A 13,331-nucleotide genomic window follows, 5' to 3' on the forward strand; every position below is an offset into this window, starting at 1 on the left:
GCCTCGGTGGCGGCGCGGGCTTGGGCGGCCGGTGGCAGGGTCCGAGCGCGGCGGCGGCGGTGCTCTGCTCGGCTCGGGCGAGGGAGATGCGAGAGAGAGGGGAGGAAGAGAGAGGATTGGGCCCATACGTAATAAAGTCTCGGCGCCATTCACCTTGGCACCGAGCTCGGCGCCGAGCTCGGTGCCAGGGTGGTTGGCACCGAGCTCCCTACCATGTCACCTCCACGTGGGTCTCGAGCCTAAGAGCTCGGCGTCAGGGACGTTGGCGCCGAGACGTGTTATCTCGGCGCCAGCATCGATGGCGCCGAGCTAAGGGTCCAGAGCGCCGAGACGTGTTATCTCGGCGCCAGCATCGATGGTGCACCGAGCTAAGGGTCCAGATTCTGAAATCTTTCCTCCAATGGCGTATTTATGAAAAAACTTTCAAAAAAAAAGGGCTACAAATAAAAAAAAAATCGGTTGCTACCGCGCCGTGATTGCATGCACAGCACCATTGCACGTTGTCGGCTTGGGCGACGGGCGCACCATGGGAACCTGCCTGGCGCCCACGACAATCCCCCGGCACCACGCACGCAATTCGTCGTGTTCGCCTAAATCCCAATCCCAGGAGGCGCGGCTCCGCGACGAGCTACCGAGCAGGTGGTGAAGGTGAACTGGAGCTGTGAGCTGTGTGTGGCGGCGTCACTTTCGCCGGCGGCTGCACTCGTCGCGGATTTTGCATCGAGACCGCTAGGGCGGCGTGGGGATTTTTTTTTTTTTATTTTGAGTGCCCGTGCGTTGCAAAGTGAGAACACTTATATAGGGTGATGTTCAATTTGGAACTTTCAATTATGTGATACTAAGGTAATTTGGAACTTTGAATTAACAAAGTAAATATGTAAAAAAAACTGGTTAAATTAACCGTTGCCAACTCCAGAACTATTTTGAAATTTCTTCTTGCCACGCTGTTCACAGCTTCCAAGCATTCGTTGGAATCAGTCTTCAAATGGGTCAAATGCTGCTCTTGCTCGTCTCATTTATATTTATATATCTAAAAAGACCATAGGTTGCGCAATCACGCTACCAACCCAGTAAGATATGTGGTAGTACCAAACATTGTTTGTCCTCAATATCACAAGGAGACAAGGAGTATCATATTTGTTGCTTAATAGTTGTATGCTCGTACGTTGCCATGGTATTTGAACACAATAAGAGAAGAGAAGCATGAAAAAAAAACATGATGTTTTAAGATCAGACACACTACAATTTACCTGATCTTAGCATCATTGCCGGTTTGAGCTATATGGAGATAAATAAGCATCAATTGTATATAGCAACGTCCAAACAAAGCATGAGCAAAGAATACAAACACTCGATTCAACAAAAACTTATTACTACATCCGAAGGCCATGTCAAGAGAAATTTGACATTTCACATTTATAGTGGCTGTAAGAATATAGGCTTGTATTGCTCGCTGGCACAAAAAGCAATGGCATTCTGCCGACCAGGTTACGAGCACAAGCAACGCACCTGAATGGGGTTGGTGTTGAGGAGCCCCTTAGTGCAGGCGCCTTCCGCTGTTGACTGATTCTCGATGGCGGACACCTCCCTGTACTACACGATCACACGACACCACCGGCACTCTCGACACACCTCCCCAGTCGCCCCCTCTACTGCCAGCATGACTGAAAATAGGTGGGCGTTTCAAACCAAACACCTTTGGATTACAGTGCTGGACAGCGGTGGCACGCGTCTCATCTTGAGCAACAATAACAGCAGTTCTAATGTCATACAGTGTTCCTAAATAAAATACCAGGCCTAGGCAGATTACCTACAAAGAGGCAGATGATGTAAAACAACAGACACTAAACTTAGTTTTAAACTGAATCTGAATCGGTTACATGTTACATGGTTTGCAGACAATTTAACAGAGTCATCCACACTTTATTGCAATGCTCGCATGATTAAGATGAATTACAGGATTTTCTGAGAAGGTTTCTCACCTCTGCATCTGGCTACTCAATCCAATGCTGCGCATTGCAATGCACATAGATTCCATGACACATCTAAGAGCCAGCCCTTTCTGCTCTACTCTTTGATCTTCATTACCTACAGAAAAGAACTAAGATTAAGAATCAGGGACGGATTAAACGGAGCACTTTCGCAAAGATGGAAAAGGGCCAGAAACTAATTATATGACTTACTGACCTAATAACTAACTAATACCAATTACAGTGCATAATGAAGAAGATTGCTGATGGCCATGCTCATCTGGTTCATGTATTTGTCCATGCTGCCAGCTTCTGGCAATAAAAAAATTCATGTAGGGGTGCTTGCTAGTCATTTTTCCAAGAAGTGGGTTATGTTTTGGCTTGATAATCTTGTCTTAGCAAGGATTCCAGGTATTCAAGACAGATTTACTTCAAGAAACTATAGTGTCCTAAATATGCAATTTTGTCGCCAGTTTCATTAAAAAAACATCATTGACAGCATATAAGTACTGGAGGAATGAAAAGAAAAATACCTTCATGAGATTGGGGGTATAGCCTGCAATTCTGAGTTCTGAGTTCACGTCTCCCTTTTAAAGCTGGCAACAAGTCCTTCATCGTATGTTCCCTTCCAGGTTTCCAAGCATAGATAATAGGCTTGGTTCTACCTAGAAAAAGGCTAACCTCATGTCGCCGCATCCATCGCAATAGTAGGCCTCTCCCTCTCCGCACGCCCAGGAGGCCCTCCTGGTTGAGCGCAGCACATCTAGTTAATTAGTCTGAATCCCTCTATATATAATTAATTAACAGATGAAACTGAGATTTGTTGGAGCCCTCCCCAAAATAATTTGCAGGGTCCCAAACCTCTTAATCAAATAGTAAATGCTGAACCTCAGATTAAAAACTTTTTTTGCAAACATTAATGTAGGTTGAATGTGATATTGGCTCTCGTCGCCCAAACTTTTATACACATCTTTGCCTTTATTCAAAGCAGAAATCTGTACAAAATGAGAATACGCAATCAGTTTCCTTAAATTGTCAGATTTTGTATGATATTGTTAGTTTTCTGACAGATGGCAATTGGGAGAAACACACATTATAGCTGAAGCTATATAAATGATGAGAAAAACAAAAACATACAAAATGTCAAAAACAATGGCCACGGAGAAGGGCACCAGGTAGCAGTTGTTCACGAAGTCGTTGCTGCCGACGGGGAAGGCACGCTGCGTGCGCGAGGTGGCTGAATCGCCGCCGCCTCCTTCTGGCTGTTCGGCTGTCCCATGGGCGCGAGCCGTGTCCATGACTTAGAGCCGCTTTGCTTGTCCGGCTTCCCACACCACTGCCGCCTCCTTCGTCCCTAGTCGAGCCTCGGGCTCCTTTGTAGAACATGAATTAACCGCATAAATCACATATGTCAAGCATACTCAATTGATATACTCATAAGATATTATCTAAACATTCAATGCTTGAGCAAAAATCTCTACCGTGGAGGAGGAAGAGGAGGCGACCATGGAGATGCAACCGCTATCCGGCTGCGCAGGCGGTAGCGGCGGCGGCGGCGACGAGTCTCTTCTGCTTGGGCGGGTGGATCTTGGGTTCCCGGCGTTCCCTGGCCTTCCGAGGATCTTCTCGGCCGTAATCTGGATCGGCGCAGGGCACAGGACGGCTTCGCCGGATACCGCTGCCGGCGCCGCACCATGTCCGGGCAGGGGCATCGTCGGTGCGGGAGCCACAGGATACCGTAAGGGAAGGAGAAATCTATTCTAACCAGAATTCTTTTTCTCTAATGTTAGTAGAAATATTATTCTGTAATTATACTAGAAACTCTTATTGTAAACCGACTAAAATTCTGACCTCGTGACTATATAAAGGAGGGCAGGGTTCTAGGGACGGAGAATTGTACAACACAATACTTTACAATTAATCCAACGCAAAGGCTAACGTCGACTGAACGTAGGGTTATTACTCGATCAAAGATAAGGGTCCGAACTAGGATAAATCGACTGTCTCTTGCATTTACCGTCGAGTTCTGTATATGCTGAAGCCCAAACAAACTGCTCCGGAGACCCCGTGGTAGGCTATTGGTGGTGAAACATCGACAGCTGGCGCGCCAGGTAGAGGATTTCGACGACTTTGCATCCGAGAGCTCGATGGACCTCGACAACATGATCTTCTCGACAGGGTCAATCTTCATCTTCGGTTCGTGGATCTGCGAGGCAGGCGACGATGGCAAGCTCCAAAGTCGTCTCCTTGAAGATTCAGATCATCATTAGGACTTTTCCATTTCGGCGACAACGACAGATCAACTTACTGAAAGATTCACACAGCTCGCGATGTCCGATCCAACTCAGATCTCGCGGCTTCACGCATCCGATTCAAACTCAGGTTCTGCTTCCGAGACGGAGGCTTGTCCGAGTTCTTTCGGAAAACCGAGTTCTTTTCCGACAAGGCTCCAGAACACGACATCAACCTATCAAAAATATAACTCGGAGTACACTCAGAGTACTCTAAAGAAGTCAGGTCCTCTTTCGTTCGGACTCCACAACATGGCAACATCTTATCGGGCACAGCTCGAAAGATCTCTGAATCCAGTACTTGGAATACCACTGACGGGAGCTCAAGAAGGTCTCGTCTTAACTATAACATCTCAAGACTACATCGTCCACTGGCCAGGTTCCGTTCCTGAGGATAGCGGCACCCAACTAATCGACAATGCGACAACAACAATTCTACCCTACCAAGAAGGAGACTCGATCTGCGACCTCGAAGCCTCTACTAAAGTTATCAACAACTCTAACAGTACAGAAACCAACACCAATGACAGAACAACTCACTGCTCGAGAAGTACTCATGATTCGCCGTCCTCGATCACCATTGGTCCCCCCTAGAAGCGTCCGACGTTAGGTCTTTAGATGAATCTGAGTCCAACATATCACCATTTACCCAGGGGCACGATGGTGAGACCGAGAGTCAGAGGCAAGCCAGAGAAAGAAAGAACAAATTGAAACAAGGACGTCAACGCCGTGCTAAGCAGCGCAAGGAAGCTTAGATCAAATATGAGTTAGACCTAGCCGAGTATAATAGAAGAAAATCAGAGCAAGAGGTCGAAGAAGGACGAGCAGCGAATACACCCTACTGATAAGATCTGAGAAGCACTAGAAGAACTTAGGGTGACTTCACATCCCAATGAAAAACAAGAACAGCTCTAGGACTTCCTCCGATCAACAGTCCTAAGGACGCACGACGAAAGGGCAATATCTCATGAGCAGGAAGATCAAAATCAAAGAAAGTCCGCCTTCGAGAGACTTGGACCAAGTGGAAGTCACAACAGAGAAAGTAAAAGAAACCATAGTCAAAACGACCGAGTCGAACAACCAAGAAAGGCCAAAAGCAAAGCACCTACTCGGATAGCCACACAGAACTACTCTCACCAAGACAACAGTTGGTAAGAAGGGGGCGCGGAATTAGAATACACAAAAGCCAGAACGTACGATAGATTCCCCTGTTTTACAAGCAGACTTGCTTCAATATGATTGCCTCACAAGTTCAAGCCATCCAACCATTTCAAATATGATGGCAAGACAGAACCAAAGCAATGGCTCAAGATTTACTCGCAATCGATTGAATTGGCCAGAGGAGATGATGACGTCAAGACCTTGTTCTTTCCCATGGCCCTAGAAACCATGCCACTTCAATGGTTTGACAAATTGAATCCAGGATCAATCAGAAATTGGGAGAACTTACAAAGAGCTTTCTGTAAAATTTCGCTGGTATCATTACACACCTAATTACCCACACAGAGTTAAAATAACTCAAGCAGAAATGAGGTGAAAGTCTCAGAAATTACTATCGACGATTTGGCGAACTATGAGCTCAAGTACATGACATCACCCAACGAGAAGTAATTGAAGCTTTCTCTCACGGAATTATGGCTAGGTGGTAATTTCAAGACTTCTACAAAGAAAACCCAAGAAACAATGAAGAATTCAGACGAACAGTGGAAAAGATGATTACCACAGAGGAAAAGACACGAGAAAGATTCCTGGATAGAAACAACCGAGACAACCCTGGATAAGCAAAATCTTCAAAATAATAGACATCGGGAAAGAAAACGTAGGACCAGACAATATAGTAGCGACGACTGACAAATTAAGAAAGTTTTATAAGCCCATGGGGTATGACGGCATTGAAAACATGCGTTGCGTCTTGCACCCCAAAGGAAATCACACCATCAGAGATTGCTACACCTTCAAAGATCGATACACAAGAAATGATAGTAAGAAAAATACCAAAGAAGGCAATCAGAAAAAAGAAGAAGACAACCACGAAGACAAGGGATTCCAAAAATCTAAGGGGACAGTAGTAGTAATCTTTGCCAGGGTCCCAGATTCTAGAAGCAAACATCAAGAAAAGCTAGCGCTGCGAACCATCATGGCAATAGAACTGGCTACCCCAAGATATCTTAACTGGTTACAGTATCCAATCCAATTCTCAAGAGAAGACCAATGGACTAGCATAGGAAACGTAGGCCATTACCCACTGGTTCTAGATCCAACTATTACTGGTATGACTGTCACAAAAGTACTAATCGACGGGGAAACCGAACTCAACATCATTTTCTTAGAAACTCTAAGGAAGATGGGACTACAACTCACCGGGATGATTACACCAATAAGCATGCCTTTTTATGGTATAGTACTCAGCAAGGCAGCAATGCCACTTGGACAAATCACTCTACCAGTTACTTTTGAGACTCCCTCGAACTACCGTACATAGTTCATCAAGTTTAAAGTTGCGGACTTCGATTCATCATATCACGCAATTCTCGAGCGCCCAGCACTAGCAAAATTCATGGCAATACCGCATTATTCGTACCTATTGCTTAAGATGCCAGGGCCTAACGGTGTCCTCTCTCTTCGGAGTGATTTGAAGCGCGCTTTTGACTACGATGTTTAGACAATCCAAATTGCAGCAAAAGCACAGGCCACCAATGGAAGAAAAGAAATAGCCACTGTTGCAGCAGAAATGAGCCCAGAAGAGCTAGTGATACCGGCTAAAAAACCCAGCATCCTAACACCACCAAAAGAAGCCGACGTCAAGCAAATCGACCTGGGTACCAGTGATCCCTCCAAAACGGCAACCATCAGTGCCCACCTCTCGGTAAAATAGGAACTCACGCTCACCAACTTTCTTCAGAACAACAAAGATATCTTCGCTTGGAAGTCGGCCAACATGCCAGGGGTTCTAAGAGAGTTGGCTGAGCACAGAATTGATATCAATGAAGGCTCCAAGCCTGTAAAGCAACGACTACAACGATTCTCACCTGATAAGAAGGCAACAATTAAAAAAGAAATCACAAAACTAATGGCAGCCGGATTCATTAGAGAAATCCTCCATCCAGATTGGCTAGCAAACCTAGTTCTAGTACAGAAAAAGAATACGGACGAGTGGCGCATATGTGTCGACTACACAGATCTCAACAAACACTACCCGAAAGATCTGTTCGGGCTACCACGCATCGATTAGATAGTTGATTCAACAGCAGGATCCGTCCTATTATCCTTCCTTGATTGCTATTTAGGATATCACCAAATCATATTAAAGAAACAAGACCAGAGCAAGACATCTTTCATCACTCCATTCAGTGCCTACTGCTACAAAACAATGTCATTTGGACTAAAAAATGCTGGTGCCACTTACCAAAGAGCTATTCAAACGTGCCTCGGTGATCAGATCGGTGAAAACATAGAAGCATACGTGGATGACTGTAGTAGAAAAAAAAAGAACCCGGATACACTCATTGAAGACTTAAAGCAAACCTTCGAAAACCTAAAAGATGAAGGTGGAAATTGAACCCAAACAAGTGTATATTCAGAGTTCCTTCGGGACAACTACTCAGATTCTTAGTCAGTCATCGCGGAATCGAAGCAAGCAGCCAAGCAGATTCGAGCCATAACAGAGATGGGCCCTCCTCGAAGTGTCAAAGATGTGCAGAAACTAACAGGCTGCATGGCGGCCCTCAATCATTTCATATCAAGACTGGGCAAAAAAGGGTTACCTTTCTTTAAATTGCTAAAGAAGACAGATAAGTTTGAGTGGACAGAAGAAGCCAATGAAGCTTTCAAGAAGCTCAAGGCATACCTCACCTCCTCACCTTCTCACCTCCGAATAAATACTGAAGACATGATGTTGTACATTGCGGCAACTTCTACTGTGATCAACATTGCGATTGTCATAGAAAGAGAAGAAGGACGTGTATATAAAGTACAACGCCCCACATACTACATCAGTGAAGTACTATCAGAATCAAAAATCCGGTACCCACATATGTAAAAACTACTCTACGCCCTTCTGATCACTTCACACAAGCTTCGCCTCTATTTTGAAAGCCATAAGATTACCGTGGTGACAGATTTCCCACTCGGAGACATCCTACACAACAGAGATGCAACAGGGTGCATATCTAAGTGGGCAGTTGAACTTGGTGCTCTCAATATCAATTTTACCCCACAGAAGGCAATTAAATCTCAAGCCCTGACCGATTTTATTACCGAGTGGATAGAAATTCAACAACCTATGTCAAATACCATCCTTGATCATTGGAAGATATACTTTGATGGATCACTCAAGCTAGGCAGAGCTATTGCAAGTGTTCTCCTCATTTCTCCAGATGGAAAATAACTCAAGTATGTCCTTCAGATACTATGGCAAGCTACAAACAATGCAGCAGAATACGAAGCCCTCATCCACGGGCTGTGAGTGGCAATTACCCTCGGAATCAAGCGTTTACTTGTATACGGCAATTCAGCAGTAGTCATCAATCAAGTCAACAAAGATTGGGACTGCACCAAAGAAAACATAGGCGCTTACTGTGTAGAAATACGAAAGCTCAAAAAAATTTCAAGGACTAGAAATTCTACACGTCCTACATGATTCTAATATTGCAGCAGATGTCCTTGCCAAGCTTGGATCAGACAGGGCGAAGGTCCCACCTGGTGTATTTATAGAGGAGTTATCAGCTCCCTCTATCAAATAACTTGGGGAGATAACCCCTGAAATCTTAGCTAAAGGCACCCAGATTTTGGTAATCATCACTTCATAGACCTAGGTTTTTATTGATTACATCAAAGAGAATAATTTGCCAGCGGAAAAAGAGGAAGCTACCCGAGTTATTCGCAGAAGCAAGAATTATGTCCTAGTAGGAGACAAGCTCTATAGAAGAGCCACATCATCAGGAGTACTCCTAAAACGTGTCTCATTTGAAGAGGGCAAAGAGATCCTAGATGAAATACACTCAGGTTGCTGTGGAAATCATGCCGCTTTAAGAACACTAGTTGGCAAAGCATTCTGCACCGGTTTCTACTGGCTAACCGCTTTGAAAGACATAGAAGAACTCGTCAGAAGATGTAAAGGTTGTCAAATGTTCGTAAGACAAGCTCATGTGCTAGCTCACAACCTCATCTGCATCCCACCTGCTTGGCCTTTCTCCTGCTAGGGGCTGGATCAAGTAGGACCTCTAAAGAAAGCAAAAGGCGGTTTCGAGTACATCTTCGTAGCAATTGACAAGTTCATCAAGTGGATTGAATACAAACCACTCGCAAAATACAACGCAACCAAAGCAGTCGAGTTCATCCAAGACATTATGCACCGCTTTGGCATGTCCAATAGAATCATCACGGATTTGGGTTCTCCCTTCACAGCCACAAAATTCCAAAGTTGGGCACATGACTGCGGCTTCAGAATAGATTACACATCAGTCGCACATCCAGAGGCCAACAGACAAGTCAAAAGGGCTAACGGACTCATACTAGCTGGATTAAAACCAAGATTGTATGAAGAACTAGTAGACTATGGATTAAAATGGATTGAAGAATTACCCAAGGTCGTATGGGGGCTACGGACTCAAATAAGCAGAGCATCCGGACACTCACCTTTTTTCCTAGTTTACGGATCAGAAGCCATACTACCTGCCGACTTGATCTAGATGTCACCAAGGATAGAGCGATATGACAAAGGAGAAGCAGAACAAACTCGAAGATTAGAGTTCGATAGTATAGAAGAAGTCAGAGTAAACGCTACCCTTCAATCAGCAAGATACCTCCAAGGATTAAGACGCCACTACAATAAGAATACCCAGTCTTGATCATTACAAGTCGGAGACCTGGTACTAAGAAGAATACAAAAAACTGATGGACGCCATAAACTACTTAGTCCATGGGAAGGTCCTTTTATCGTCACAAAAGTCACCGGACCGGGCACATACAAGTTGATAACTGAAGACGAAAAAGAAGTCAATAATAAATGGCACATCAGCCAGCTACAAAGATTCTACGCATAAAAACAACTCAAGGGAAAATATATATACAAGCCACAAGAGATCAATGTTCATGATCAATAAAGATAGCGCTCATCAACAATATATGTACTATTATGACCTATCAATATTCATGATCAATAAAGATGGTTCTTTTTTGACAAACATATGTCTTATTATGGCTTTCCCCGAGTTGTTTCCAATGAGCACCAAAAAGCAAAATGGCTGAACATACCGGCATCGGCTGAGAGCAAAAGAGCTGAAAACATGCTTGAGCCCACCGATGAGGGTAGCTAACAAGCTAACACCCAAAACAAAAAGCAAAATGGCTAAAAGATGCCCGAGCATACTGGTCGAGAGCAAAAGAGCTGAAAACATGCTTGAGCCCGCCGATGAGGGTAGCTAACAAGCTAACACCTGAAACAAAAAGCAAAATAGCTGAAAAGACGCTTGAGCATACTGGCCGAGAGCAAAAGAGCTAAAAACATGCCTGAGCCCGCCGATGAGGGTAGCTAATAAGCTAACACTCGAACAAAAAAGCAAAATGGCTGAAAAGATGCCTGAGCATACCGATCGAGAGCAAAAGAGCTGAAAACATGCTTGAGCCTGCCGATGAGGGTAGCTAATAAGCTAACACCCGAACAAAAAAGCAAAATGGCTGAAAAAACGTCTAAGCATACCAGCCGAGAGCAAAAGAGCTAAAAGATGCTTGAGCCCGCTGATGAGGGTAGCTAATAAGCTAACACCCAAACCAAAAAACAAAACGACTAAAACTAAGCCTGAACATAAATCAGAGCAACTTCAAGACAAGACCCTCTAGCTCCTTGTTCCAAATAGCAAGAGACTCGAGGGCTACACTCAGAAGATCCCAAGAAGCGCTACACAGTTTCGCTCAAGAAAGCACTCGGACAACGCTTGTTCCTGCTCAACAAGACTTGAAGGAACAAGACGAGGCTTCCAGAGCTCTACCATGAAGTGCTCAGGGGCTTGTCGATCCTAGGATGTTTTTGCAACCAGAGGTAGGACCAGATGCTGACCACACTCTGAGTTAAGCCGAAAAGAAGAAGCTAGAGATGTGCTAAGTCTTTTCAGTACTAACAAGAACACAAAGTTTGTTGAGACAATGATCTATACCGAGATGTTTACAAGTCACAGACGAAAGCCAGACAAGCACTCGACAAATCAAGAAAGTTTGTCAAGACATCAATCTACATATACCGAGTTGTTTACAAGGCACAAACAAAAGCCAAAAAACACTCGACAGATCAAGAACATTTGTCAAGACAATGGTTTACCTAAGCCGAGTTATTTACGAGACAAAGAAATACAGACAAAGAAGACATCAACAAAAAATAAAGAATCTCCATTCAGTTTTCAAGTATAGTGTTTTGTTATAGAAGCTGGAATACAAAGGTCGATTACATCAGGCATTGTCATCAGGAGAAGAAACATCAATGTTAAGATGATCTACAATCTTCCTAGCTAAATCATCGACCTCAGGCTCCAACCACTCAACAGCATCCAGGTACTCTTGGCTCTCGGCTTCATCAGCAACCTTGGACAAATGAAAGTCTAGAGAAAGAACCCGAACCTGGGCAAGAACGTTCCTAGTATAAAGATGGGCACACTGCTTCACGAACTCCTAGAAACAGGGTCAGCACTTGAGGAATGAACTAAGCCCAAGAATGACCATCATCTACTGGAGTCCAGAGAAGGTCGGCTACTGACCGAAAAGACTTCCACAAAGCCTTCCAGTTCTCAGTAGCCATTGCCAACTTGCCAGTCAAGTCCTCACATGGTTTTTTGGGCCTACACAAGATCTCTATTAGCTCCATGCCTAATCAACTTAGCAAGCGCGAGTTCTTCTTCAGCTTGAGTAATTATCCTCCTCAGCCTTATTGTGGCTAGTACGAACGAGTGTCTTCATCTCCTCGATACCCTCCGAGAGCTTCTGCTTTTCAACTCAGAGAGCTAGACCAAGCAACAAAAGACAAGTCAGTAGAAAGGCAAATTTGAATACAAAGGGAAGCGAAAAGGAACTCACGATACCATGGCACTCTTTCTTCATGGCCTCCACATTTTTAAGGCCTCCTAGGTAGCTGCATCCCTCTGCTTTTCTACCTCAACTATCTGGGCACAGAGAGCCTTCTCCTCCTTCTGATGCATCTGACGCTCAGTCTCTAACTTGGCCCGACAGAGGTCAAGCTCTGCCTTCAGGGTACTCACATTAGAAGACAACTTTTTCTCGTTTTAGATGAGAAAAAGAAGCCGGTATGATCATGAGAAAAAACTGGGCAAAAAGAGACAAAGAAAAACAAGACATAAGGACAGAAGAAAAATAAACATCCAAAGAAAGAACTGCAGAAAAACTTACTTGTAGCCTTTTCCTAAAAGAAGTCATAAGGGTCGACAAGCTTCCCTAGGCAGCGATTAGCTCCGACAATCGATGAGTGGCATCAAACTGCTGCACCATGTCATCAGCCAAAGGCGGACCACTGGAGGCAAGAAGAGGAGAGGGAGAAGCCGGCCGAGGCGAAGAAGGCATGACCAGGGCAATCTCCTGGGAAGCCATGGCCAATCCCTCAGATGAACCCACCGCCATGGCCACGGTCACCTCGGGAGCCAGCAAATCAGCAGCTGTGAACTCTGTCCCCCCCCCACAGCCACCTCGGCAACCATGCGTTCTGAGTCTTGAGACGCAGTATGCAAGGGCACACCAGAGGTTTGACAAGAAGTCGACTAGAGGCTCAGGAAAGACGAAGGCCTAAAAGTTGACAAGGAAACTCATCAAAAAGAATAAGAAAAAAGGAGAACAGAAGCAGAGAAATAAAACCAGAATTCACTCACTCAGCTATCTTCTTCTTCATAAAACCAAAAGAAGACCTCGTAGGGGGAACCACGGCAGTAAAAACATCACCACCACCCTGCGATAGGAGCGGTGTAGCCGGTACTAGAGCCTTAGAAGAACTCGAACCCGATGTTTGCTTGCTACAAGAAAACAAGACCAAAGTCAAAACAAAAAGAGGAGTTCAACAACAGGAAAACAAGAA

At 44.7% G+C, this 13,331-nt stretch overlaps 1 protein-coding gene across 7 annotated transcripts; it reads right to left on the reverse strand.

The window, feature by feature from the left end:
• Positions 1 to 1,272: 1,272 nt before the first annotated feature.
• On the reverse strand, positions 1,273 to 3,724 carry LOC136497975 (uncharacterized). 7 transcript variants are annotated; one of them, XR_010769487.1, is made up of 6 exons: positions 3,452 to 3,724; positions 3,108 to 3,343; positions 2,859 to 2,965; positions 2,504 to 2,714; positions 1,983 to 2,088; positions 1,273 to 1,810 (listed from the first exon to the last, which is right to left on the reverse strand). XR_010769487.1 is itself a non-coding variant. In XM_066493887.1 (5 exons), exons 2-5 carry the CDS (start codon positions 3,266 to 3,268, stop codon positions 1,538 to 1,540), a joined length of 570 nt encoding a protein of 189 aa, XP_066349984.1. In that variant the 5' UTR covers positions 3,269 to 3,343; positions 3,452 to 3,724; the 3' UTR covers positions 1,273 to 1,537. The 7 variants fall into 7 exon arrangements, 2 of the variants coding, with proteins under 2 accessions (XP_066349984.1, XP_066349986.1); XR_010769488.1 differs by lacking the exon at positions 2,859 to 2,965; XR_010769486.1 differs by having other exon boundaries at positions 2,504 to 2,965.
• Between the last annotated feature and the right edge of the window lie 9,607 nt (positions 3,725 to 13,331).

This window comes from Miscanthus floridulus, chromosome 12 (genome assembly GCF_019320115.1).
Source record: "Miscanthus floridulus cultivar M001 chromosome 12, ASM1932011v1, whole genome shotgun sequence".
NCBI classification, from domain to species: Eukaryota; Viridiplantae; Streptophyta; class Magnoliopsida; order Poales; family Poaceae; genus Miscanthus; species Miscanthus floridulus.

Coding starts and splice junctions, on each gene's coding strand:
- LOC136497975 (XM_066493887.1), bottom strand. CDS start 3,268: ATGGACACGGCTCGCGCCCATGGGACAGCCGAACAGCCAGAAGGAGGC. Junction 2,089..2,503: donor ATACCCCCAATCTCATGAAG/GTATTTTTCTTT, acceptor TCTTTTCTGTAG/GTAATGAAGATCAAAGAGTA. Junction 1,665..1,982: donor TTGAGTAGCCAGATGCAGAG/GTGAGAAACCTT, acceptor ACCTATTTTCAG/TCATGCTGGCAGTAGAGGGG.